At 22.0% G+C, this 26,169-nt stretch overlaps 12 protein-coding genes across 12 annotated transcripts; 8 read left to right on the forward strand and 4 right to left on the reverse strand.

Moving 5' to 3' along the window:
* Positions 1-352: 352 nt before the first annotated feature.
* On the forward strand, positions 353-3,373 carry dclre1 (DNA repair metallo-beta-lactamase domain-containing protein; the record flags this gene model as incomplete). Its single annotated transcript, XM_637402.1, has 3 exons — positions 353-1,215; positions 1,323-2,220; positions 2,372-3,373. 3 exons carry the CDS (start codon positions 353-355, stop codon positions 3,371-3,373), a joined length of 2,763 nt encoding a protein of 920 aa, XP_642494.1.
* Positions 3,374-4,537: 1,164 nt separating this feature from the next.
* Positions 4,538-5,665, forward strand: DDB_G0277757 (hypothetical protein; the record flags this gene model as incomplete). Its single annotated transcript, XM_637403.1, has 1 exon — positions 4,538-5,665. One exon carries the CDS (start codon positions 4,538-4,540, stop codon positions 5,663-5,665), a length of 1,128 nt encoding a protein of 375 aa, XP_642495.1.
* A 756-nt stretch (positions 5,666-6,421) lies between these two features.
* On the forward strand, positions 6,422-7,492 carry phyA (prolyl 4-hydroxylase; the record flags this gene model as incomplete). The annotated part of the gene is made up of 3 exons (XM_637404.1): positions 6,422-6,703; positions 6,801-7,046; positions 7,166-7,492. 3 exons carry the CDS (start codon positions 6,422-6,424, stop codon positions 7,490-7,492), a joined length of 855 nt encoding a protein of 284 aa, XP_642496.1.
* Positions 7,493-7,598: 106 nt separating this feature from the next.
* On the reverse strand, positions 7,599-9,416 carry alg10 (dolichyl-phosphate-glucose alpha-1,2-glucosyltransferase; the record flags this gene model as incomplete). Its single annotated transcript, XM_637405.1, has 4 exons — positions 7,599-7,627; positions 7,760-8,579; positions 8,679-9,164; positions 9,294-9,416. 4 exons carry the CDS (start codon positions 9,414-9,416, stop codon positions 7,599-7,601), a joined length of 1,458 nt encoding a protein of 485 aa, XP_642497.1.
* A 527-nt stretch (positions 9,417-9,943) lies between these two features.
* On the reverse strand, positions 9,944-11,611 carry DDB_G0277773 (sugar transporter family protein; the record flags this gene model as incomplete). Its single annotated transcript, XM_637406.1, has 4 exons — positions 9,944-10,291; positions 10,385-10,683; positions 10,776-11,094; positions 11,183-11,611. The coding sequence occupies 4 exons, from the start codon at positions 11,609-11,611 to the stop codon at positions 9,944-9,946; spliced, it is 1,395 nt and encodes a 464-aa protein (XP_642498.1).
* Positions 11,612-12,343: 732 nt separating this feature from the next.
* On the forward strand, positions 12,344-13,978 carry fszA (mitochondrial cell division protein; the record flags this gene model as incomplete). Its single annotated transcript, XM_637407.1, has 2 exons — positions 12,344-12,414; positions 12,496-13,978. The coding sequence occupies 2 exons, from the start codon at positions 12,344-12,346 to the stop codon at positions 13,976-13,978; spliced, it is 1,554 nt and encodes a 517-aa protein (XP_642499.1).
* A 102-nt stretch (positions 13,979-14,080) lies between these two features.
* On the reverse strand, positions 14,081-14,818 carry DDB_G0277775 (hypothetical protein; the record flags this gene model as incomplete). The annotated part of the gene is made up of 3 exons (XM_637408.1): positions 14,081-14,114; positions 14,258-14,369; positions 14,590-14,818. 3 exons carry the CDS (start codon positions 14,816-14,818, stop codon positions 14,081-14,083), a joined length of 375 nt encoding a protein of 124 aa, XP_642500.1.
* Positions 14,819-15,881: 1,063 nt separating this feature from the next.
* DDB_G0277777 (hypothetical protein) lies at positions 15,882-18,734 on the forward strand (the record flags this gene model as incomplete). Its single annotated transcript, XM_637409.1, has 3 exons — positions 15,882-15,945; positions 16,223-18,381; positions 18,489-18,734. 3 exons carry the CDS (start codon positions 15,882-15,884, stop codon positions 18,732-18,734), a joined length of 2,469 nt encoding a protein of 822 aa, XP_642501.1.
* A 259-nt stretch (positions 18,735-18,993) lies between these two features.
* DDB_G0277761 (hypothetical protein) lies at positions 18,994-19,632 on the forward strand (the record flags this gene model as incomplete). The annotated part of the gene is made up of 3 exons (XM_637410.1): positions 18,994-19,113; positions 19,275-19,446; positions 19,535-19,632. The coding sequence occupies 3 exons, from the start codon at positions 18,994-18,996 to the stop codon at positions 19,630-19,632; spliced, it is 390 nt and encodes a 129-aa protein (XP_642502.1).
* A 203-nt stretch (positions 19,633-19,835) lies between these two features.
* On the reverse strand, positions 19,836-21,635 carry DDB_G0277763 (hypothetical protein; the record flags this gene model as incomplete). Its single annotated transcript, XM_637411.1, has 4 exons — positions 19,836-20,117; positions 20,260-20,733; positions 20,911-21,207; positions 21,339-21,635. The coding sequence occupies 4 exons, from the start codon at positions 21,633-21,635 to the stop codon at positions 19,836-19,838; spliced, it is 1,350 nt and encodes a 449-aa protein (XP_642503.1).
* Positions 21,636-24,446: 2,811 nt separating this feature from the next.
* Positions 24,447-24,605, forward strand: DDB_G0277765 (hypothetical protein; the record flags this gene model as incomplete). Its single annotated transcript, XM_637412.1, has 1 exon — positions 24,447-24,605. One exon carries the CDS (start codon positions 24,447-24,449, stop codon positions 24,603-24,605), a length of 159 nt encoding a protein of 52 aa, XP_642504.1.
* Positions 24,606-25,042: 437 nt separating this feature from the next.
* Positions 25,043-25,557, forward strand: DDB_G0277779 (hypothetical protein; the record flags this gene model as incomplete). The annotated part of the gene is made up of 2 exons (XM_637413.1): positions 25,043-25,395; positions 25,434-25,557. 2 exons carry the CDS (start codon positions 25,043-25,045, stop codon positions 25,555-25,557), a joined length of 477 nt encoding a protein of 158 aa, XP_642505.1.
* Between the last annotated feature and the right edge of the window lie 612 nt (positions 25,558-26,169).

Genomic DNA, 26,169 nt, shown 5'->3' on the forward strand with positions numbered 1-26,169 from the left:
ATTATAAATTGTCTTAAATAAAATTTTTTATTTAATGTTTCAAATATATTAAATATTTTGTTGTAATTAAATTTTTAAAAATTGAAAAAAAAAAAAAAAAACATTATTTTATAGATTATCTATTAATTTCTAAAAATAAAAATAAAGATAGTTCAAAACATAATATTCAACTATCATTATTTAAGTGTTTGATTTTCTTTTTTTATTTTATTTTTATTTTTATTTTTATTTTTACTTTATTTTTTTTAATTTTTATTTTATTTTTATTTTTTTTTATTTTTTTTTATTTTTTTTTTTTTTTTACTGTATCCCAAGTATTTTATTTTTTATTTACATTTTTTCAGTTTAAAAAATGAGTGATGACGAAGACGATATTAATTTATATATAACAAGGTCAAAAAATAATGAAAACAAAAAAACTAATAAAAATAGACTTATAGATAATAATATACAGAAAACAAAAACAACAACAGCAGTATTAACAACAAGAACAACAACAACAACAACTACAACAACTGCTTCTACACAACTAAAATGGGATTATGGCGATGAAGACGATGATGATTATTCAGCACCAAAAGATATAGATGAAGAGCAGTCAAGTAAACAATTTAATTATCAAAATAATCAAATTGTTGTCAAACAAGACCATGATGATTATTCAGCACCAAAAGATATGGATGAAGAGCAATCAAGTAGACAATTTAATTATCAAAATGACCAAACTCTTGTCAAACAAGATGATGATCATGATGACTATAATGAACCAAAAGATATTGATTCACAATCATTAATCGATGAAGATTGTGATTTTGAATTTGACAATAGTGATTTCTTTTTTGATGACGGAACAACAAATAATAATGATAATAATAATAAAAATAATAAAAATAATAATAATAATAATAATAATAATAATAATAATAATAATTATAATAATAATAATAATAAAAATTATAAAAGAAAATACTATCAAAGCTATAATAATAGTAATAATATTAATAATAATAATAATAATAATAATGATAAATTTGAAAAAAGGTTATCGGATTTAAAAAAGACAGGTAAAGAAGAAGCAAAGAAAAGAGGATATCAAGTACGAAAAACACCAACAAAAGAGAAAAAGATACCACCATCATTTAAAGTTATTGATGGTACTAATTTTTTAGTTGATGGTTTTCAATATAAATCTGAAGATTTTACTCATTATTTTTTGTATTTATTTGATTTTTAAATGAAAAAAAAAAAGAAAAAAAAAAAAAAAAAAGATAAAAATAAAAATTAATTAAATTAAAATTTAAAATTTAAAATTTAAAATTTAGGACACATTTTCATTCAGATCATTATGTTGGTATTACAAAGACATGGTCATTTGGTAATATTTATTGCACAGAAGAAACAGGTAAATTAGTTTCACACAAGTTAGGAGTTGATCAACGTTATATTGTTAAATGTGAATGGAATAAATTAATAGAGATTCAAGGTGTTAAGGTTGCATTTTTAGATTCAAATCATTGTCCAGGTTCAGCATTAATTCTTTTCATTATACCATTAAGAAATAAAGATGGTGAAATCATTGGCGAGGAGAGTATTTTACATACTGGTGATTTTAGATATAATCAATCAATGAATAATTATCCATTATTAAAAGGTAGAACTATAAGTAAACTTTATTTAGATAATACTTATTGTGATCCACAATATGTTTTCCCACCACAACCTGAAATCATTAAACAAGTTGCATCAATTGTTAGAAAAGAAAATGATGGTGAAACCTTATTCTTATTTGGTACTTATGTCATTGGAAAAGAGAGAATATTATTAGAGATTGCAAAACAAGAGGGTAAACCAGTACATGTTTCAAATGAAAAATATGCAATACTCTGTTGTTTATCAACTTGTTTAGATATTAATAAATTCACTACAAATGAATTAATTACACCATTTCGTGCTGTAACAATGTCAATGTTATCCTATCATAATATGCTATCATTATTAGATTCAAGTAATAATAAATATAAAAGAGTAATTGGTTTTCGTCCAACTGGTTGGACTCAAGCAAAGAAATCAATAACTTATCTCAATAGAGGTCCAACAACTTTTTATAGTGTAGCTTATAGTGAACATAGTTCTTTTAATGAATTAAGAGATTGTATTGATCATTTTAGACCAACTCAAATTATTCCAACTGTTGATTGTGATTCACCAATTAAAGTTAAAGTAAGTTTTTTTTTTTTTATATTTATATTTATATTTTTTTTTTAATTATATTTTAAAAATAATTTTAAATTATTATTTTAAATAATAAAAAAATATTATTTTTATTATTATTTAATAATTAAATTATTAATTTTTCTTTTCCTTCATACAGAATATATTAGCACATTTTTCAGATTTATATGAAAAAAAGAAACAACTTACAATTGCTTCATTCTTTTCAGCACAGCCAGTTACGAATTTCTTTCAATCATTTTTTAAATCAAAATCAGAACCAATTATTGATGAAGATAATAAAAAATTAATACCAATTACCACTACTACAACTACCAATATAAATACATTAACAGCTACAGATACAACTACAACAAAAATAAAAACATCAAATACACTCATTAAAGACGAATTTACTGATGATTTAATATGGGATTGTTCTGATGATTTAATTAGTGATCGTAAATTGTTAACACAAAGTGATAATAGTTCAGCATTATGTAAAATTGAAAAAGAAGAAAATTTTAATGATTTATCTGAAAATAATAATAATAGTAATAATAATAATAATAATAATAATAATAATAATAATAATAATAATAATAATAATAATAATAATAATAATAATAATAAATTAATTATAGAAAATGATATAAAAGAAGAAATTATAGATTTTGATGATCCAGTTTTCATTAGTCAACAAAAATGGATTGAAAAACAAATTTATAATAATAATAATAATAGTAATAATAATAATTTTACAACACCTACTAAAACAAATGGAAATCTTAGTAATAATGCAAAATTAAACTTAACACCAACACAAACACAAACACAAACACCAACACAAAATAATAAAAAACAAAAAACAACCAACGTATCTCCAACATCTTACAATTCAAATAATAGCTCGCAACAAAGTGGTTTGAAAAGAAGTAAATCTGATCCAAATGTAAAAAAAAATCAATTACAAACTTCTCAACCACCATCACAATCTTTAATTACTTCTTTTTTTCAAAAATGTGCATCTCCTACTTCTTTATTTTCGGCAACACCACCAACACCATCAATAACAACAACATCAAACCAATCCACTAAAAATAAAAATTCTACAACAACTACTTCTACCTCTACATCTAACAATAAACCTTTTAAAAATTGAAATAATAGTCACAACCATAATAATATTTATATAATTATCATTTATTAATTTAAAATGATACACCTATATAAATAAAATACAACCAATAATAAAATAGTTATAATAATTAATTTAAAACTCAACCACTATATTAATTCATTTAAATTTATTTATTTATTTAGTTTTATTTATTTATTTTTTTATTTTATATATTATTTCTTTTTATTTTTTTATTTGATACCATATAATTAATATTACCGAGGTAGAGATAAAATTTAATATTTTATATAAATGACAATTATGGTTTTTTTTTTTTTTTAATTTTAACCCACATACTAAAATTGAATAATGTATAAATACAAAAATCTATAAAAATTAATAAAAGGTTATACCAAATTGATTTACATAATATTTATCATCATCATCATCATCACCACCATTAATATAATTATTATCAATATTATTTATTAATTAAAATTATTTAAAGTTTTTATTTCATTTTACTAAAAACTAATTATTCACCCCATAAAAAATAATAAAAATTAAATAAAAAAAATAATAATAAAAAAAAAAAAAAAATAATTAATCCACATGGGTTTAAGGTGTGTGGGTGTGAATGTAGTGTAAAATTAGATATAAATAAATTTTGTTTTTTTTTTTTTTTTTTTTTTTTTTTTTATTTAATAAATAAATAAATAAATGATTATTTACTATTGTTGTTTATAAAAAATATATATTGGTTAATGTGAACATAAAAGTATTAATCGTTAACCCCTTTTTTTAAAATCAAATGAGCCCGTTTCTAAAAAAAATTCTTTTTATATTATAACTGGGAAATGTGTCAATGTACAAAATATCTAATAATTTATTTTTTTAAATAAAAATTGTATTAATATACAAATTTATAAAGAAAATTGTAAAAATGATCATTTTTTAATTATAATATACATAAAAAAATATCTATTTTTTTTTATTTTTTTTTTAAAAAAAAAACATATTTAAATAATTTTTAAAATCTTTTTTTTTCATTAAATAATTAATCAATTAAATAAATAATAATAATAATAATAATAATATAAATAATTTCAATTTATTAAATAAAAAATTTTCAATTTAAAATAAATTAATAAAAAAAAAAAAAGACAATAATTATTTTTTAAATAATAATAAAAAAAAAAAAAAAAAATGAAATTATTATTAATTCTAATAATTGGATTTTTAGGTAGTTTATTAATTAATAACTATGGAGTTTTATCAACAGAAATTTGTACTAATGGTATTGATCAAGTTATTTATGATGATCAATTAGGATATACAGTTAGTGATTGGTCATGGGCAAAACCAAGAAATTTTACAAATTTCAAACCAGTTCATAGTGGTAGTTATTCAATTTCATTTGTTCCAAAGACTTATGAAGCAATTTATTTAAATCTTCAAAATCCAATTGATCCATCAATTATTTCATCTGTTAGTTTTTGGGTACATGGTAACAAAGTTGGCAATCAAAAGGTAATTGTTCGTTTCACTTCTAATAAGGTTGCAGTATCAAGAGACTTTTTCTTATGGGGTGATGAATCAATTATTCTTTCAGATCCAAGTGTTTCTTCAAAAGCTTTAAGTAAAAATATTCAAGCTGGTAAATGGGTAAATGCAGTTATCAATTGTGATAAACTTGAACCAGGTCAATATGATGGTATTCAAATTGCTGCATCTGGTGAAGATGTTCAAGAGATGGTTTTCATTGATGATATTGAAGTAAACAAAAGATGCATTTCAACTAATCCATATAGAAATTTAATGAAACCAGTTTCATGTGATGGTCATGATTGTATTGTCATCAATGTAACAGAGACAAGTAGTCAAATGAGATGGTTTGCCAATGAAATTGAATACCAAAAGTATACAGTTACAATGAAAAATACAAATAACGCTGCAGTCGAAGTATTGGAATTTACTGGTGGTTGGTTTAAACCAAGAAATTCAAGTGATATTTGGAATGTTGCTTTCCTTGAAGGTGGTTACTATGGTCTTCCAGATAATGTTAAAGTAATTTATCCAGGTCAAGAATATATCTTTGGTTGTGTTTCAATTAAAGGTCCAGTATCTTTCAAAGTAAGTTATGTTGAATATGAAAATGACAAAGATCGTCTAACCAATTCAAAACCAATTGAAAGTAATTCAAAACCACCAGTTAAAACTCCAACTGTAAAACCAACAGTAAAACCAACTATTAAACCAACTATAAAACCAACTTCAAAACCAACTACAAAACCAACTACAAAACCAACTACAAAAACTCTTGTTTCTGCTTAATTAAATTATTAAACTTTATTCTTTTTTTTTTTTTTTAAAAAAAAAAAAATAATAATAATAATTTGTAATTAATTACAAAACAAATAATAATTAATTAATTAGAAAAAAAAAAAAAAAAAAAAAAAAAAAAAAGAACCTTAACTTATAATAAAAAAAAAATAAATAAATAAATAAAAACTTTTTAATTTAATTCAACTTTAATTTTTTATTAATTTTTTTCTAAATAATTGAATTTTTCTAAATCTAATTTATATCTAAACATAATTGTTTTAAATCTTTTTTTTTTTTTTTAAAAAAAAATTAATAAGATTTTTTTTTTTTTTTTTTTCATTTTAAAATTAATACGATTTATATTTTTTAAAGTAATTACCTTTGATCTACCAAAACAAATGAAAAGTTTGAATTTAATTTTTCTCATTTTACTTTTGAAGCTCATTTTATTTCTTTCTTTCTCTTTGTTATTTATACAAAATAATAATATTTGTTTGAGAGTAAAATAAAAAATAATAAAAATGAAAAAAAAAAAAAAAAAAAAAAATTATAAAACAAAAACAGAACTTTTGGTCATCAGTGAAAAAATCTGCAAAAAATTAATTATTGTTTGGAAGTTTCAGACCCTAATTTTTTTTTTTTATTATTTTTTAATTTTTTTTTTATTTTTTATTTTTTTTTATTTTTATAATTTTTTTCAGATTATTGCTAAAAATTTAACTCCCTTACATTTATTGGTGTGGTAAGAACTACTTTCGGGTATTAATGGATATTTCTAACTTACCCCCTCACATAAGACAACAAATATTAGGTTTAATTAGTAAACCACAACAAAATAATGATGAAAGTAGTAGCAGTAACAACAAAAACAATTTAATAAATAATGAAAAAGTTTCAAATGTTCTAATTGATTTAACCAGTAATTTAAAAATAGAAAATTTTAAAATCTTCAACAAAGAATCATTAAATCAATTAGAAAAAAAAGGTTATTTAATAATTGATAATTTTTTAAATGATTTAAATAAAATAAATTTAATTTATGATGAAGTAAGTGGAAAAAAAAAAAAATAAAAATAAATTAGGTTTTAATTCTTTTTTTTTTTTTTTTTTTTTTTTTTTTTTTTTATTTTTTGGTAAAATAAAGTCATACAATCAATTTAAAGAAAATAAATTAATAGAAGCAGGTATGAACAAAGGTACAGATAAATGGAAAGATAAATCAATTAGAGGTGATTATATTCAATGGATACATAGAGATTCAAATAGTAGAATTCAAGATAAAGATTTATCATCAACAATTCGAAATATTAATTATTTATTAGATAAATTAGATTTAATAAAAAATGAATTTGATAATGTTATACCAAATTTTAATTCAATTAAAACTCAAGTATGTTTTTTTTTTTTTTTAATTTCATTTTATTTTTATTATTAAATTTTCAAAAATGTTAACATTTGTATTTTTTATTATTTGTATATAAAAAAAAAAATTAAAAAAAAAAAAAAAAGACACAATTAGCAGTTTATTTAAATGGTGGTAGATATATTAAACATAGAGATTCATTTTATTCCTCAGAATCATTAACAATATCAAGAAGAATTACAATGATTTATTATGTTAATAAAGATTGGAAGAAAGGTGATGGTGGAGAATTAAGATTATATACTAATAATCCAAATAATACAAATCAAAAAGAATTAAAACAGACTGAAGAATTTATAGATATTGAACCAATAGCTGATAGATTATTAATATTTTTAAGTCCATTTTTAGAACATGAAGTTTTACAATGTAATTTTGAACCAAGAATTGCAATTACAACTTGGATTTATTAAAAAAAAAAAAAAAAAAAAAAATAATAATAATAAAATTAAAATTGTATATAAATTAAAATAATATTTTTGTTTTTATTTTATTTTATTTTATTTTATTTTATTTAATTTAATAAAAGAATCTACCAATTGTACCATCTGGATAAATAAAAGGGAATTTAATGAAAATAAAAATTGTAATAAAATTAATTAAAATAAAATATAAAATATCTAAAACTATTAATTGATTAACTCTTTTAAAATTTAATTTCTTTCCTCGCATAGTTTTACTTTGTATGATGAAATTATTATAATAATGAAATTGATTTAATTGGAATAAAAAGAAAGGTACAATATAATATCTTGGTTCAACCAATGGACTTGGTAGTAAAACCATTGCAGTTGATAGGAAATAGAAAATACACCAAAGTTTTGATCTATTCTCGGAGAGTACTTTCCAAATGAACCAAATACTATAACAATAGAATGGAATTGGTAAATAACGGCCAATGCTATACTTTTCAATAAATCTATTCCAAATATAAAATGTATAATGTCTATTATCAGATAACAAAAATAAATGAGTATATGTAAATTTCCAAATCATTAAAACCATACCAATAATTATCACTATTAAATATTTAAAATTAATATTTTTTAAAAATTCAATTGGATCATATAGAAGAATCTTCTTTTCATTTTCATTTTGATTTCCTTCATTTTGATTTCCAAATCTCTTTAATAATGATGATATTAAAATTGATGGTAATGAAAATAACATTGTTATTAATGAAAAATAAAATAATTGTGATACATGAAATGATGATTCATGATTACTCTTATCACCAACTACAATACTACCATTATAATAAAGAAATATTAAAAATAATATTCCAACCATTATAAATCCAATGAATTTCTTAATTATTAATAATAAATTGAAAATTGAAAATTTAATAAATTCTATAATATCTTTAATTAAATTTAACTCTTTAAATATATAATTTTGTTTTTCTTTATTTTCTTCATATAATTTTAAAATATTATTAATTGTAATAAAAAATACCCAAATTATATTTGTTTGTCTAATCGTAACACTAATTAATCCAAACTTTTATATAGAATTAAAAATAAAAAAAATAAATTAAAAAATTAATATATATATAAATTTTGTTTTTTTTTTTTTTTTTAAATATAAGAAAATAATTACAAATGAAGATAAATTAAATTTATTTTTTAAAGAAAATAATAATGTTAAAAATATTGAACAAGTTGAAACTACATCTGTATAAAATAAAAAGTGAAAAAAATAAAAAATAGGGAATATTGATAAATGGATTGTTCTTAAAATGATTGTATTATTAATTGAATTTTTATTTTCTATCACTTCTTTTTGATTAATTTTTAATGATGATAATGATGATGCTGGTGATAATAATAGATTATAGGTTGAAATTTTCAAAATTTCATAAATTGAAAAAAAAGTTATTATCAAACAAAATACATTGAATGATCTTAATACAACTACTGAACAATGTGATATCCATATACCATCACCAATACCAAACATTGATAATATATTTGAATAAATTAATGCTAAAATATATAAACCTGGTAATGTCGTTATTTTATTATCCCATTCTTTAAATTTAAATTCACAATATTTAATAGTTTGTGGTATATGAAATATTTCATCCTTTTATTTTTAATTTAAATTAAGAAAATATTAATATTTAAAAAAAAAAAAGATTTTCATTCATGTATTGTTTTTTTTTTTTTTTTTTTTTTTTTTTTTAAAATATTAATTTCAAAAACAAACACTTACAACATATGGTTCAATTTGATTGGAATTTATAATTTTTAGAATAGACAATGATATTATCATTATAATACCAATTACTTTACAAATTTTAAGTACATCATTTTGAATGCTTTGTAATTTATTCATCTTTTTAAAAAATTTAATAAAAAAAAAAAAAAAAAAAAAAAAAAAAAAAAAAAAAGTTTCAAACTAATTTTTTTTTTTTTTTTTTTTTTTTTTTTTTCAAAAATTAAATTTCTAAAATAATAATTTTGATAATATCCATATTGTTATATTTTTTTCATCAGTCAACTAGTAATTATCCTTCTAAAATCATATATAAAGAGAATTGTTGACAATGGTTCAAAGGTAAATGGGCAGCACAAAGAGAATTTTCCATTCATATAAAGAAAGAAGATTCAACTAAAATTACCGAGACAATGGGTGAATCAACTAATGAGGAGAGTATATAATTAAAGATTTATTGAACCTGAAGTTGATAAAATTTTTCAATTAAACACGTTGAAATATCACCTAATTTTTCACCAAAAGATCACATTTTCAAATAATTTTAAAAAAATAAAATAAAAATAATATTAATAAATTTCAAAAGTTCAAAGAATGAATAATTTATAAATAAATATTTATTATTATCAAGATTAAAATTTTATTTATTAAGCTTGCATTTGAGCAGGTGGTAATTTACTTGAATTAATTTCGTTATTTTTTTCATTTTCTAATTCTTCAATTGTTTGTTCTAGTTGATCTTGTGGAATACTAATATCTTCAGTTGTATTTTTTGAAGTTCCCAATGATTTTGGTAAATTAAAGTATAAAAATATTGTACAAAATACACCAATTCCACCAAAAATCCAAAACATTGTTGATTGACCTAAATATTCTACGACTACCAAGAAAAAGAATGATAATATTGTATTAAAAGTCCATTGACATGCATTTATTACTGGTGCACCAATACTTTTACTGTCTTCTGGTAATATTTCATTTATAACAAACCAAAACTTTTTTTTTATTAAAATAATAAATAATAAATAATAGAAAATAATAATTAATAATTAATAAAGATTTAAAAATTAAATAATTTAAATACTTACCAATGTTCCAATTGATGCTTCAAATGCACCAACGAAAATAAATAAAAATACAATTGAAGACCATCCTTTTGCACTACCAGTTAATACAACAAAGAACAAAGCTATTAATAAATCACAAGTTGTCATTACAATTGATCCAGTAAAAAGTAAAACTCTTCTTCCAAGTTTATCAACTAAAAATATAGCAATTAATGTTGTTAATACATTCCATACTTGTAATGCAACTGATGCAATCTCTGGATTATTAATTCCTGCATCTTTAAAAATTGTATTTGAAAAATACATAAATGCATTTATACCTTTTAAAATTGTTTGGAAAAAAAAAAAAAAAAATTATAAAAATTAAAATAAATTTTTTAAAAAAAAAAAAAGTATATATATAAATAATTACCAGTTAATTGAGCCAAAGTTGCTAATAATACACCAACTAACATTGGTTTTCTCATTTTTTTTGAAAAAATAATTGTAAATTTAGTACCTTGGTTATTTTGTGGTTGAGTTTCAATTTGGTTTTCATTGCTTTCTTGATTTGTTGTTGTTGTTGTTTTTGCTGATTTCTTTGCAAGAAAAACAGGAGATTCTGCAATTACAAACCAAACAAAAAACAATAAACCTCCTGGAATTGATCCCAAGCAAAACATTAATCTCCAATTACCTTTAATAACATATGCTAAAATATTTGCAATTAAAATACCAACTGTAATTGATATCTTTATTTTTTTTAAAAAAAAAAAAAAAAAAATTAATAATTAATAAAAAAATAATTAATTTATGTTTAAATTTAAAAATAATAACTACTTGAAAAAATGAACCAAATATTCCTCTTCTTTTAATTGGTACCATTTCGGCAACCATTAATGGGCAAACACTTGATGAAGAGCCAACACCTAAACCATGGATAAATCTTAAAATACAAATAGTTGCGACATTTTCACCTAAACCTGATCCAATTGCACCACAAATACATGTTAAAGCAGTAAATAGTAATAATGGTTTTCTACCAAATTTATTTGCAGCAAATCCACCTGCAAATGATCCAATTAAAGCACCAACTAAAATACTACAAACAATTACTCCTTTTATTACTGTTGATGTATTAAATTTAATTGCAATTGGGTCCAATGTACCAACAATAATACCAGTAGCATACCCAAATACTAATCCACCCAAACAACTTTGAGTTACAATTAACCATGATTTATTAGAAATATTGTCTAAATATTTCATTTTTATTATTATCAAAAAAAAAAATGTTATAATTAATTATTAAAAAAAAAAAAAAAAAAAATGTTTTTAATGTAAACACTATATTTTTTTTGATATGTGATTATTATTATTTTTTATTTTTTTTTATTGTTATTATTTATTTATTACTGTTATTTTGTGTGTGTTGTGCCAAAGTTGTAAATAAAAGGAAAAAAAAAAAAAAAATTCATAGCTGCTATGAAATTTAAAAAAAGTAATATAGTGTGTGTGTGGGAAATTTTGTAAAATTATTCTATTTTTAATCCAACACAACCCCCATTTTTGAAATTGAAAACACGATTTGAATAAAATTTAAATTTAATATTTGTTATTATTTTTTTTTTTTTTTTTTTTTTCTTTTTTTCAGGAAGCCTTTATTTATTAATAAAAAGGATATAAAATTATATTTACCACAAATAATTTTTTTTTTGTATTCTTTTTTTTGATTTTTGTTTTCCTTTTTTTTCTTTTTTTTTTCTTTTTTTAATTATTAATAATTAATAAAAAGAATAATAAATTATATTACCCTAATATTTTTTTTCCCTTTTTTTTTTTTTTTTCCTTTTTTTTCATACTATGTGAATATTTTCTTTTTTTTTGACATAATTATGTGTCTTTTTTGATTTTTTTTTTTTTGATTTTTTTTTTTTTTTTTTTAATTTTTTTGTTTTGTATTTTTTTTTTTTTTTTTTTTTTTTTTTATTTAAACAAAAAATGAGTCAGTTCATGATTAGATATCAAATTATAAACCTTTCAAAGGTTTTCAATTCACCAAAATCATTAAAGTATTTTTTTTTTTTTTTTTAAGGGTTGTTTTTAGAATTCTTTTCAATGGATGAATACTAATTTTTTTAAAAAAAAAAAAGTTTTATTAAAAGATATACAACATCAACAGCATCAACAACAACAACAACAACAAATGATGATTCAAATTGGATATCAACACCAAATATTACAGTATGTGGTATTGGTGGTGGTGGTTGTAATAGTGTTAATAATATGATTAATAAAGAATTATATGGAATTGATTTTGTAGTTGCCAATACTGATGCACAAGCATTGGCAATATCATGTAGTAGAAAGATGGTACAATTAGGAAAGACATTAACAAGAGGATTAGGAGCAGGAGCAGTACCAGAAGTTGGAAAGAAAGCAACTGAAGAATCAATTGAAGAATTAATGAATCAAATTGGTGATACACAAATGTTATTTGTCACAGCTGGTATGGGTGGTGGTACAGGTACAGGTGGAGCAGCAGTTATTGCATCAGCAGCAAAAGCCAAAGGTATTTTAACTGTTGGTATTGTAACCAAACCATTTCATTTCGAAGGTAAACATAGAATGAAATTGGCAGAACAAGGTTTGATAGAGTTGGAGAAATCAGTCGATAGTTTAATCGTTATTCCAAATGAGAAATTAATGGAACAATCACAAGAACTCTATATTGGAAATGCTTTCCAAATGGTTGATGATGTACTTTACAATAGTATTCGTGGTATCTCTGATATTTTAGTTAAACCAGGTTTAATTAATTTAGATTTCGCCGATGTTAGATCGATCATGTGTAATAGTGGTAAAGCATTGATGGGTGTTGGAGAAGGTGAAGGTAAAGGTCGTGATGCTATCGCAGCCAATATAGCCTTAAATAATCCATTACTCGAGAATATTAATATCTCTGGTGCAAAAGGTGTCCTTTTAAATATTGCTGGTAGTGACTTAAAATTACAAGAAGTTGATCATATCGTTAGTTTGGTTAGTAGTAAAGTTGATCCTTCTGCTAATATCATCTTTGGTTCAACTTTTGATCAACAATTAGAAGGTAAAATTAGAGTAACTTTAATTGTTACCGGTATGGATCAATTAATACAACAACAACAACAACAACAAAAACAAACTAAAATAGAATCTCAAGTAGAACAAAAATTACATTCAACAACAATTGTAGATCAAGAATTAAAACCAATTGAACCACAAAAATCAATAATTATAGAAGAAGAACAAGAAGAACAACAACAACCAAAACCAATAATTCCTGGTATTTTTGTTGAACAAGAACTATTAACCACTACCACCACTGCTAATATCACACCATCACAACAAAAACAAGAATCTTTAACTCAAAATAATATATTCTCACCACCACAACAACAACAACAACAACCATCAATTAATTTACAACCAAATTACCAACAATTATATCAACAATTATACCAACAACAACAACAACAACTACAACAACAACAACCAATAAGTTTTTTGAAAAGATTATCAAACCTTTTCTTTACAAATGGTAATAATAATAAACCTTACAATAATAATAAAAATACTCCTGGTTCAAATTATGAATAAAAATTAAATAGTAAAATATTTATTAAAAAAAAAAAAAAAAAAAAAAAAAAAAAAAACCTTTGTTTTCATTTATACAAATTATTTATTTCATTTTTTACAATTTTATTTTTTGTCTTCTACTAAAATAATATGATAACTAAATAATAATAATAATAATAATAATAATAATAATAATAATAATAATAATAATAATAATAATAATAATAATAATAATAATTAATATAAATTACTTTTATCATTATTTCTTTATTTTATTTATTTATTATTATTTTTACATACCCAAATTGAGTTCTAAATGGCTCACTAACAACACCAATTGGTTGATTAAAAGCTCTATCAGTAAACTCTTGGACCATATCACCTCTACCAATATACCCTAATAGTCCTGATGCTGTCAAATATATACACATAAAATTTTGTTGTCGTTGTTAATATAAATTTAATTGATTTAAGTGGTATATAATTTATTGTTTTTTTATTATTTTTACAAACCCTATTAATAATATATTATTAAAGATATAGTGAAAGAGAGAGAAGTTAATAAAAATAATTTCTAAAAAAATAAAAAAATAAAAAAATAAAAAAATAAATTATTAAAATAAAATTTATACAAACTCTTGCTTTATCTTCTGAATGACTTTGTGCTACAGAATTAAAAGTTTTACCAGATTTAATCAAATTAACAGCTTCCATTAATTTTGCTTCTTTTTCACATAATATATGACGTACCTTGACTTGAGTTATTCCACCCTTTGCATCATCACCTTTACCTTTTTTATCTGCTTTTCCTCCTGCTGCTGGTTTCTTTGCATTTTTTTCTGCTGGTTTCTTTGGAGGCATGTTTAAAATTTCTAATTTGCAAATTAAAAAAATAATTTAATTGATTTGTTTAGTATTTTTTTTTTTATTGTTTTTTTGAAAAAAAAAAAAAAAAAATGGGTGCAAAAAAAAAAAAAAAAAAAAAAAAATTAAAAAAAAAAAAAATCAATTTCTGTTTGGAAAATTAAATTAAATTAAAAAACCCAGTTTTGGAAATAATATTAAACAATTCATTGATAAAAAATAATATTTGCATGGTACCAAAAAACTTTTTTTAGATTTTTTTTTTTTTATATATTTAAATTTAATTTTGAAAAAAAACAAAACAAAAAAACTTTTAATAGGATTTTTTATTAATTTCAAATAACAAATTTTTATTTATTATTTTTTTATTTTGACCTTTTTTCTTTTTTTTTTTTCTATTTTTAAATTTTTTAAAACACCAATATTGTCACAATTATTTATTAAAAACACTGCAGAGTAAATTTTTTTTTTTAAAAAAATAAAATTCTTTAACAATAAAATTTATTATTGTTTGCTTTTTTTTTTTAAAAAAAAAATATAAAAAAAAGATCTTAAATAATTTTTTGATACCATCATCGATGATATCACATCTTTGACGATTATCGTATTGTTAACACCATGAATTAGATGATTTGATGTTCATTGGTAATATTTTTTAAAAATTTAAACCCCCTTCACTGGTGGGTTATTTTTTTTTTTTTTATTATTATTATTTTTATTATTTTTTTATTAAACAGATAAAAAACTTATTTTTTTTTTATTAAACAGATAAAAAATAATTTTTAAAAAAATAATTTATTTTTTAAAAAAAAAAAGTTAAAAATTTAAAAAAAAATTATTTTTTAAAAATAAAATTTGTTTCAAAGAAAAAAACTGGTTATTTTTTTTTTTTATTTTTATTTTTTTTTTATTTTTGTTTTTATTTTTTATTTTTTTCAATTTTTACATCCTGATTAGTTTTTTTTTTTTTTTATTTTTTTTATGTTTTTAAATTTTGTTTTTTTAAAAGTTGCCTTTATTTTTTTTTTTTTAAAAAAACAAAAATAATTTTAAAATAAAAATGATATCAATCGAAGAAAATATTAAATACAAAGAAGGAACACTTTCAGTTTTGTCATCTGATGGTAAATCATGGAAAAAGAGACATTGTGTATTTAAAAATAGAATTTTATTTATTTTTGAAAATAAAAATGTAAAAATAGTTTTTTTTTATATATTCTATTTTTATTTTTTCGATTTTTTTCAAACATAAATTTTTTTTTTTTTCATCCCAAAATCTTTTTATTATTTTTTTTTTTTTCGATCCCAAAATCTTACTAACCTTTTTTTTTTTTTTTATTATTTTTTAAAAATCAAATTCAACATCATCAAATTATCAAATTTTATATTTTATACCATTAGCAAGATGTGGATTAATATCAACAGCTATTAGTGGAGGACCAAATGGTAAATCATTTTGTTTCAAGTTATCACATGAAATTGATGAATCAATTCTTTATTGGTTATCTGATGAGAATGAAGAATCAATGAAAGAATGGGTAAGAGTATTACAATTATCATGTGCAATTCAAAAGGAACCAGAGAAAGTTCAAGTTAAAGGTAGATCAAAATCTGTAGCATTTAAGCCAGGAGCAATAGAGATTGCAGGTATAACATCAGATCATAAAGGTTGGTTAAAAAAGTATACATCATCAGGTACATTTAGAAAAACACTTCAATGGAAAAAGAGATGGTTCGTACTAAAGGATTTAGTACTCTATTATTATGAAGGACCAGAATCGAATCTAAAAGGAAAGATCTCCATTCCAAATTGGAGTGTAGAAATTGAAAAAACCATACCCATTGGTTATTGTTTTACATTATCTCATCCAGGTTATACACCAATTACCCTTCAAGCAGAGACAGAAGATGATCGTAAGAAATGGGTTCAAAAAATTAAAGATAACAATCGTAGCCTTACAAAATCTTTAGCAACTCCAAATGAAATCACAAGACTTTGTGATTGGTTTAAACAATTGACACAATTGGACATTAAAGAACCATTGGAGTTAGTTTGTAATGCTTCATTTGTTTCAAATATTTTGGAAAAAGTTGGTTTACATGTTGATTTACCTGACAGAGATCATAAATCTCAAAGAAGTACTGATAACGATTGGTCTTTGTTAGCTTTTGATAATATAATTAAAGCTTGTCAATTTAAAGGTATTAAATTTGATCAAACTATTTTACCAGAAGATTTTATAATTGGTGATCCTGTTGTTTTAACTTTTATTATTTCAATAATGAATCATTTTAATCCAAACAGTAAACCATCTTTAATTATAACTTCAACACCATCAATAAATACAACAAATACAACAAATACAACAAATACAACAAATACAACAAATACAACAAATACAACAACAACAACCACTACAACAACAACCAATACAAAAGAGCAACCATCAAATTCATCTGAAACATCACCACAAACAACACCAAGATCAATGGTTTCTGATATATCATCAGTTGCGACTGATAGCGTTTCTGATAGTGTTAATAATAATAATAATAATAATAATAATAATAATAATAATAATAATAATAATAATAATAATAATAATAATAATAATAATAATACAATTTCAACAAGTAAAAGTTTAAGTTTTGATAGTAATAAAAAATCAAAAGTATCAACTCCAACAACTACAACAACTGATAAAAAAGATAAAAAAGATAAAGATACAAAATCAACACCAACTACGCCAAATACAACTTCACCAACTACAATTTCAATAAATCCAACTAATGCACCAACTCCATTGGAACCAAAACCAATTGAATCAAAACCAATTGAAACTAAACCAACCGAAACTAAGCCAATTGAAGATATTAAAACAACCAAAACAACATCAACTCCAGTTAAACCACTTAATATTCCTCCTCAAAGAACTTCAGATGATGTGGACATAGATATTATGAATTCATTAGATTTTGGTTTTGATGATGCTCCAACACCACCAACAATAACAACAACAACTAAAACTTCAGTGGAAGTTGATTTAATTAATGAAATTATTGCAGAAACAGATGATAACAATAATAATAATAATAATAATAATAATAATAATAATAATAATAATAATAATAATAATAATAATAATAGCGGTACCGATAATAATAATAATAATAATAGTAAAGTTACAACACCAATTTCTACACCAACTTCAACACCAGTTAAATCAACATCACCAAGATTTGTTTCACCATATAGAAATTTAAAAAGAGTTGAAACTCATGATGTTTTAGGTGAATTTGATAAAATATTTTCATCACTTTCAAAGACAGTTAAAAATTGTGAATTATGTAATGAACCAATCGCAAGTGATCCAATTGAAATACCTTGTGGTAAAGCTTGGCATAGACATCATTTTCAATGTTGTACTTGTTCAAAATCAATTCTTTGTATTGATGAAGAATTACCATATGTCGTTAGAGATGATAATATTTATTGTAAAGAAGATCATGATAAATTATTTAAAGATGGTAATTGTTCAGAATGTAATAAATCATTAATGGTAATGTATTTTTTTTTTTTTTTTTTTTTATAATAATAAATAATTTTAATAAAATAGTTTTCATTTACTAACTATTTTATTTTTATTTTTAATTAAAAAAAAAATAGATTACATTTGCATATAAAGGAAATTTATTATGTAGAGAACATTATTTAAATCATGTTGGTGATATGATTTGCCAAAGTTGTGAAGCACCAATTGGTAATAAATCTTATCAAACCTTTGAAGGTAAAAAATGGCATTTAGAACACTTTAAATGTTCATATTGCAGTAAAAAATTACCAGATCCATTAGTTGCTAAATTTAAAAATTCAAAACCTTATTGCGGCACTTGTTCTGTAAAATTATTTTAATAAATTTAAATTAAATTTTTTATTAATTTTTTTCATTCTTTTTTTTTTTTTTTTTTTTTTCCCACATTCCACAATTTATGCATGTTTAATTTCCCACATCACATCAATTAAATTTTATTTTTTTTTTATTTTTATTTTTTTATTTTTATTTTTTTTTTATTTTTATTTTTTATTTTTTATTTTTTTTTTTTATCCCATGAATTTCATTTTAAAAAATTCAATTAGAAATTTCAGTTCAAGTATATCAAATTATAGTAAAATGACAGGAAAAGTTGTAGTTAAAACCACTAATGCACCAGGTGCTATTGGCCCATACAGTCAAGCAATTATTGCTAACAATCAAGTTTTCGTTTCTGGTTGTTTAGGTATTGATAAAGATGTATGTTGTTTTTTTATTACTATTTATCATTTTCTTGATCAAAAAAAAAAATAAAAAAAAATAAGAAAGATAAAAAAAGATAAAAAAAAAGATAAAATGAAAAAACTTTAAATTAATAAACTAATAATAATTAATTAAATAAATATTATTATTATTTTTAGACTATGCAATTCACATCTGAAACTGATGTTAGTATTCAAACTAAACTTGCTTTAACAAACATGAAAAACATTGTTGAAGCTGCTGGTTCATCAATGGAAAAAGTTGTTAAAACTACCATCTTATTAAAATCAATGGATGATTTCCAAGCTGTTAACACTGTCTATTCTACTTGTAAGTGTTTACAATCAATGATTTATTAAATTAATAATTGGTTATTGATTCATATTAAAAACTAATTAAATTAATTTTAATAAAATAGTCTTCCCAGTTGACCCACCAGCTAGATCAACCTTTGCTGTTGCTTGTTTACCAAAGAATGCTTTAGTAGAAATTGAAGCTATTGCAATTCACCAATGAACCGAGGGTAAATCAAATAATATCATCAATTCAAAATTATAAATAATAAATAATAAGTAATAGTTTATTCTATTATTGTAAAAAAGAACTAAAATATAATAATAGTTTTTATTTTGTTTCCAAATATAAAAAAAAAAAAAAATATTACATAATATACATATTATATATTTATTTTATTGTTTTTTTTTTTTTTTTTTTATCAATTAATTATTCATATATTGACAAATAATATTCATTGCTTGACCACCAGGGAATCTACCTAATACACCACTAGTAGATTCAATTTCATTAAAAACTTTAACATTATCACTAAAACAATTACTACTATTACTATTATTATTATTATTAATATTATTATCATCATTTTTCTTATTTATAATTTTATCAGCTTCAATCACTTTACAAATTGTAAATGGTACTGGTTCATAAGAATGATCACCTGTTAAAACTGGTGTTGAATGATCACCTGTTAAACAAATTGTAAACTATTAAAAAAAAAAAAAAAAAAAAAAAAAAAGAAAATTATTAATTATTTTTAATTTTCTCTAATAGAGTATATATATATATATATATATATATATATATATATATATATATATATATATATATATATATTACTAAACTTACATTTCCTTTGTTTTCATTTTGAGCAATTGCTAATTGTGAAATTATAAAATGTAACATTTTATCAATTTTCTCTAAGAATTCAATTTTGAGAGGGGCATTTTTATCATGACCAGCATCATCTACTGCTTTAATATGTAAGAAACCAAATTGATATTTATCATTGTCAACATCCAATATATTCTTTAATAAGGTATCAGCTTTTGATTGTAAGTTTGTATGATAATCACCTGTACCACCTTCAGATTCAATCACATCAATCTTTACAGACATACCTAAACCAGCGATAATACATGTTGGAGCAATCATAAATGCATTCATTCCATACTTTTGTTTAAAGGTTGGTGCCTCAACACAAACACCACAACCACGTAATAATACAACATTTGCAACTGGTAAACCTTTTTCTCTTCTCTCTATATTAATTGGATGATTTTCTAATGCTTTTTGAATTTCATCTGATAATTCATTTACAATCTATAAATTAATAACAGTTAATAATAATTAAATAAAAAATTATTATTAATCATTTTTTATTATTTATTATTTATTATTTATTATTTATTTATTATTATTATTATTTTTTATTTGTTATTAAAAATAATTAATATATAATATATAAAATTTAAAATTAAAAAAAATATAAAAACTTACTTTACTTGTTAAAATGGAATCATGAGAATTAATATCTAAAGGTGTTGCTTTTAATAATGGTAAATTATCTTTTAATGGATCAGTACCAGTGATTGAATCAGTAAGATTTGGACCTCTAACTCTTACACCACATCTATGTTCAGTTGCATATTTTACATCTACTCTATAATTTGGAAATGATGGTAATTTAATACCTGTTAAATAATCACATAATGTTGGTCCAAGATGTTCAAAATTTCTATCTGCTCTTCTTAAAATAACAATTCCACTTGATTTATCTATTGTTGCAAAATTTGACTAAAAAATAAATTATTAAATTAAAAAAAATATAAATTAATATAAAATATAAATTGGTATCAAAATTTAAAATAAATAAAATAAAATATATTAAAAAAAAAATAAAAAAAATAAAAAAAAAAAAAAAATACTTTAAAAGCAATATCACCTGGTTGCATATCTAAACCAGCACCCATTGATTCAAATGCACCTCTACCTCTATAATATTTTCTTGGATCATAACCTAAAATTGAAAGATGTGCTGTATCACTACCACATGCAAATCCTGGTTCAACTGGATCCATTACACCATTTATACCACTTGATGACATTGCATCCATTGTTGGCGTATTTGCAACTTGTAATGTGGTTTTTCTTTCATATTGAGGTATTGATGTATCTGCAATACCATCAACCATAACAAATACCATTTTATTATTGTTACCCATTTTCTTTCTTTTTTTTTTATTGAAACAATCCACAAGATAAAAAAAAAAAAAAAAAAAAATAAAAAAAAAAAAAAAATTAATTTTTCGTGCGAGAAATTAATTTTCAAACTATTTGTGCATAAAATTATTTAAAATTTGTTTTAATTTAAAAAAAAATAATAAAAAAATAACTTTTTCTTTTTTAATCAAATTTTAAATTGTTTACTTAATCGCACACTTTTCCTATTTTGAATTTTTAAACCTCAAGGTTATCATAATAATATAAAAAATCAAGCAAAAATTTGGAAATTGTTTTTTTTTTATTATAATAAAGGTTAGTTCATTTGAACAGTTTTGTTTACTAAAAAAATTATTGTTAAAAAAAATTATTGCTAAAAAAAAAATAAAAATAAAATTATAAAAATAAAAAAATAAAAAATTATAATTTTCGAAGTTCATAGATATTTTGGTATGACAGGACAAACTTGTAAAAATTAAAAAAATTTGGGTGAAAAAAAAAATATCAAATAAATTTTCTTTTTTTTTTTTTTTTTAATTTTATTTTTAGTAATCAAAAGATCTTTTAATCGATTTGGAGTTATAAAAAATGAATAATGTTACAATTAATTTAGTTTTATTTACTATTTTTTTTTTTAAAAGATTTAAAAAAAAAATTTCCCCCTATTTTTAATATTGTTTTTTTAAAAGATTTAAAAAAAAAAACTCCCCTATTTTTAATATTATTTTGTTAAAAGATTTAAAAAAAAAACTTTTTTACTTTTTTTATTTTATTATTAATATTTTGAAACCAAAAAAATAAAAAATTAATTTAAAAATAATAAATTTTTGATTTTTTGGTTTAGTTCTATTAACGTCATACTTATAATTATCTGTTCGTATGTTTATTTTAAAGATTCGAATCTTTAATTCTTGCTATCCTTTTAACATCTTTCACTTAAAAATAAATACATTGGACCTTTCTGTGAATAATTGAATTAATTCTGAAAAAAAAAAGTTATTTTGAAAAAGATCGAGTTATCCCGGAAAAGATCAATCTTTTCGCTAAAAATTTTTCATTGGCCATATTATTTTTTTTTTTTAATTTTTTTCATTTATTCACAATTAAAATAAAAAATATAAAAATAAATAAATAAAATAAATAGTATGATTGACAAAAAAAATCAAAAATACCCCGGTAGGATTTATTTTTTATATGTAGTTTTTTTTTTTTGAAGTTCCTTTTTTTTTTTTGAAGTTCATTTTTTTTTATATTTTCTTTATTTCTCTATAAATACAACCAAATTTAATTCTACGATAGGTCTTAACAAATATTGTTTAATATTATTTAAAATTTTTGTTTTAAATAATGTGTTTTATTAAAAAAAAAAAAAAACATGTGAAAAGTGAAAAATTTTTCAAAAAAAAATAAACTTTTTTCGAAATAACTGAATTTATTCCGGGATAACTCGATCTTTTTTAAAATATGCTGAGTTAATTATAATTAATTCAATTATCCACTGATAGGTCCATTATCATTTTTGTTAGAGACTCAAAACTAATTTAATTTTAAAGTTAGTATGAGCCCCAACAACTTTACAAATTTGCGCGTCTCCATGTAAAAATATTTCATTTAATTTTAATTTTTATTTTTTAATTTTTTATTTTTTAAGTCGAAAAATAAAAAATTAAATTAAATTAAAATTTAAAAATAATAAAAATTCTGATTTTCGGTTTAGTTTCATAACGACCTTACTTTAATATTATGTATGTTTATTTTAAGATACGAGTCTTTCTCTATTTCTATCCCTAACAATATAAATAATAACGATTGATGAAGATTGATGAAGATTGATGAAGATTGATGAAGATTGATGAAGATTGATGTAGATTGATATAGGATTAGATAGATTGGAATAGTGCCAATGACTTTTATTTTAACATAAGATGGAAATATTAAATAAATAATTAGATACAATCTTTATATAATTGCCTATACAATGACACCTCATGATGAAGAAGTCGACTCTTCAGATTAGAGGAATAACAGTAGTATTTAAAACAAAATAAAAATGCATTACAATGGCCCTTCTGTTTGCAAGATTAACGCTGTACTGCTTAGGCGGTACAACGACACTTCCTACTCACATTGTAAACATGCATCTTTTATAAAGTAATATAAAATAAGATTGTATCAATTAATTTAATAATATTCTAAATATAAACAATGACACCTCAAACAGAGGAATAACTGTGTTGTTATATAAAAACAATGACACCTCAAACAGAGGAATAACTGTTATATAAAAGCAATGACACCTCAAACAGAGGAATAACGGTATTGTAATAATATTAAGACACCACAATATATAATATTAGTGGAATAACAGTTAAACAAAGACACCACAATATAAATTATTAGTGGAATAACAATTAAACAAAGACACCACAGTATAAATTATTAGTGGAATAACAGTTAAACAAAGACACCACAATATAAATTATTAGTGGAATAACAGTTAAACAAAGACACCACAGTATAAATTATTAGTGGAATAACAGTTATATAGATGTATTATTAATAAAAATAATTTAAGATAATATTTATTATCAATCAAATAAAGACACCACAATAAAAATATATTAGTGGGATAACAGTTATAATATATTAATAATAATATCAATTATTTAATTTTAAAAATTAAAATAAATAAATTAAATAAATTAAATTAATTTAATTAAATAAATTAAATAAATTAAATTAAATATATTAAATTAAATTAAATAAATTAAATTATATAATTTAAAATTTAAAATAAATTGTTGGTGAAAGTAATGACATCAACTACTACTCTTTCAAAGATAGCCATCCGTAAAGCCAAAGTGTCTTCCACCGCCAAATGTGCCGCTGAAGTGACCTCTGCCTCCGATGAAGCTATTTCTGTCCAAGCCAAACCAAAAAAGACCCTTCATCCCACTGAAGACGATGATTAACTTTATACTACCGAAAGCACGGACCTATCCGAGGCTGAAGTCAGAGAGAGAGCCTAAGAATTCAAAGACAACTCCATTGAAGCTAAAACCATTGATGCTTTTAAAAAATGATACCACTGCCTTCATCTTCATGAATCTCTTTACCATCTACTTCCCCCTGTCTCCTCCCCCCAACCCAACCTTGATGACCATTATGGACAATGTACTACATCAAATGAATTATTCCATTTGCTTCAACCTGACCAATATGAATCAGTGAAGAACAACGATAATTTGAAGGTGTAACTTTGAGGAAGCTTATCCACCGTAACTTTAGACCCAAGACTTTGGTTCCCGTCAAAACTGACTACGAAGCTGCTAAAATTAAAGTGGTCTAAGCCATTAGCCATTGTAACAACCACTCAGCCTAATATGTTAAAAAAAACATCGAAGCAAATATGAGTTACAACAATGTAATTAATCCGATGTATCTCATCCATGGTACTGCTGATGTTCAATTAGATTATCTAAGATCAATTTTAGATAATAATATCCTTGCTTTGTTAAAGATGGTTATACCAGACTGGTTACAAACTGATGTTGCAATCAAGCTCAACCCTCAAACCGATATCACCGAGTGTCGTGAAGCTATCACCGAGTTGGTTCTTTTCAATACTGATAAGTTTTCTAGAAGAAGATCTTCCGATTCGGCATCGAATACTGATGAGAAGTTTCCAATGAAAAATAATCATGCTGTTCCAAATCATAACTCTCAAAGCAGGAATCACTTAGAGCTGAAATATAACCAAAGGTAAAAGATAATAAAATGGTAAATATCAACAAGATAAGAAACAGTTACATTGTTTATCGTCATAGCAAAGGCTATTGTCTCAATTGTAGTCGTTCAAATTACTCTACATCTTTATGTAATGCCGATACTGTCAAGGTCAAAGTCAATCCATCAAGTCCATAAGCCAAAAAGCAACAATGACTCGATGAAGGTGATGAGTACAAGTCTAAGATTTTAAATAAAAATTATAAAATTTCACAATATCATCACCCCGAGAAAATGGATGGTAAAGAGATTCATGAAGATGAGAGCAGTGGCAGCATTTTTTTAAAGCATCAATGGTTTTAGCTTCAATGGAGTTGTCTTTGACTTCTTTGGCTCTTTCTACCTGACTTCGAGTTTGGATATGTCAGTTCTTACAGTTGTATAAATTTCTTCATCGTCTCCAATGGGATGAAGAGTCTTTTTTGATTTCACTTGAACTTGGGTAGCATCATCCGAGGCGAATGCACTTCAGCAGCACATTTGGTGGTGGAAGACACTTTGGCTTTACGAATGGCTTTTTTTGAAAGAGTAGTTGTTCTAGACTCAAAACTAAATTAATTTAAAGTTAGTATGAGCTCAACAACGTAACAAATTCGCGCATCTCCATGTAAAAATATTTCATTTAATTTTAATTTTTTATTTTTTCATTTGAAAAATAAAAAATTAAATTAAATAAAATAAAATTAAATTAAAATTTAAAAAAATAATAAAAATTCTGATTTTCGGTTTAGTTTTCATAACGCCCTTACT

This window comes from Dictyostelium discoideum (assembly GCF_000004695.1).
Source record: "Dictyostelium discoideum AX4 chromosome 2 chromosome, whole genome shotgun sequence".
NCBI classification, from domain to species: Eukaryota; Evosea; class Eumycetozoa; order Dictyosteliales; family Dictyosteliaceae; genus Dictyostelium; species Dictyostelium discoideum.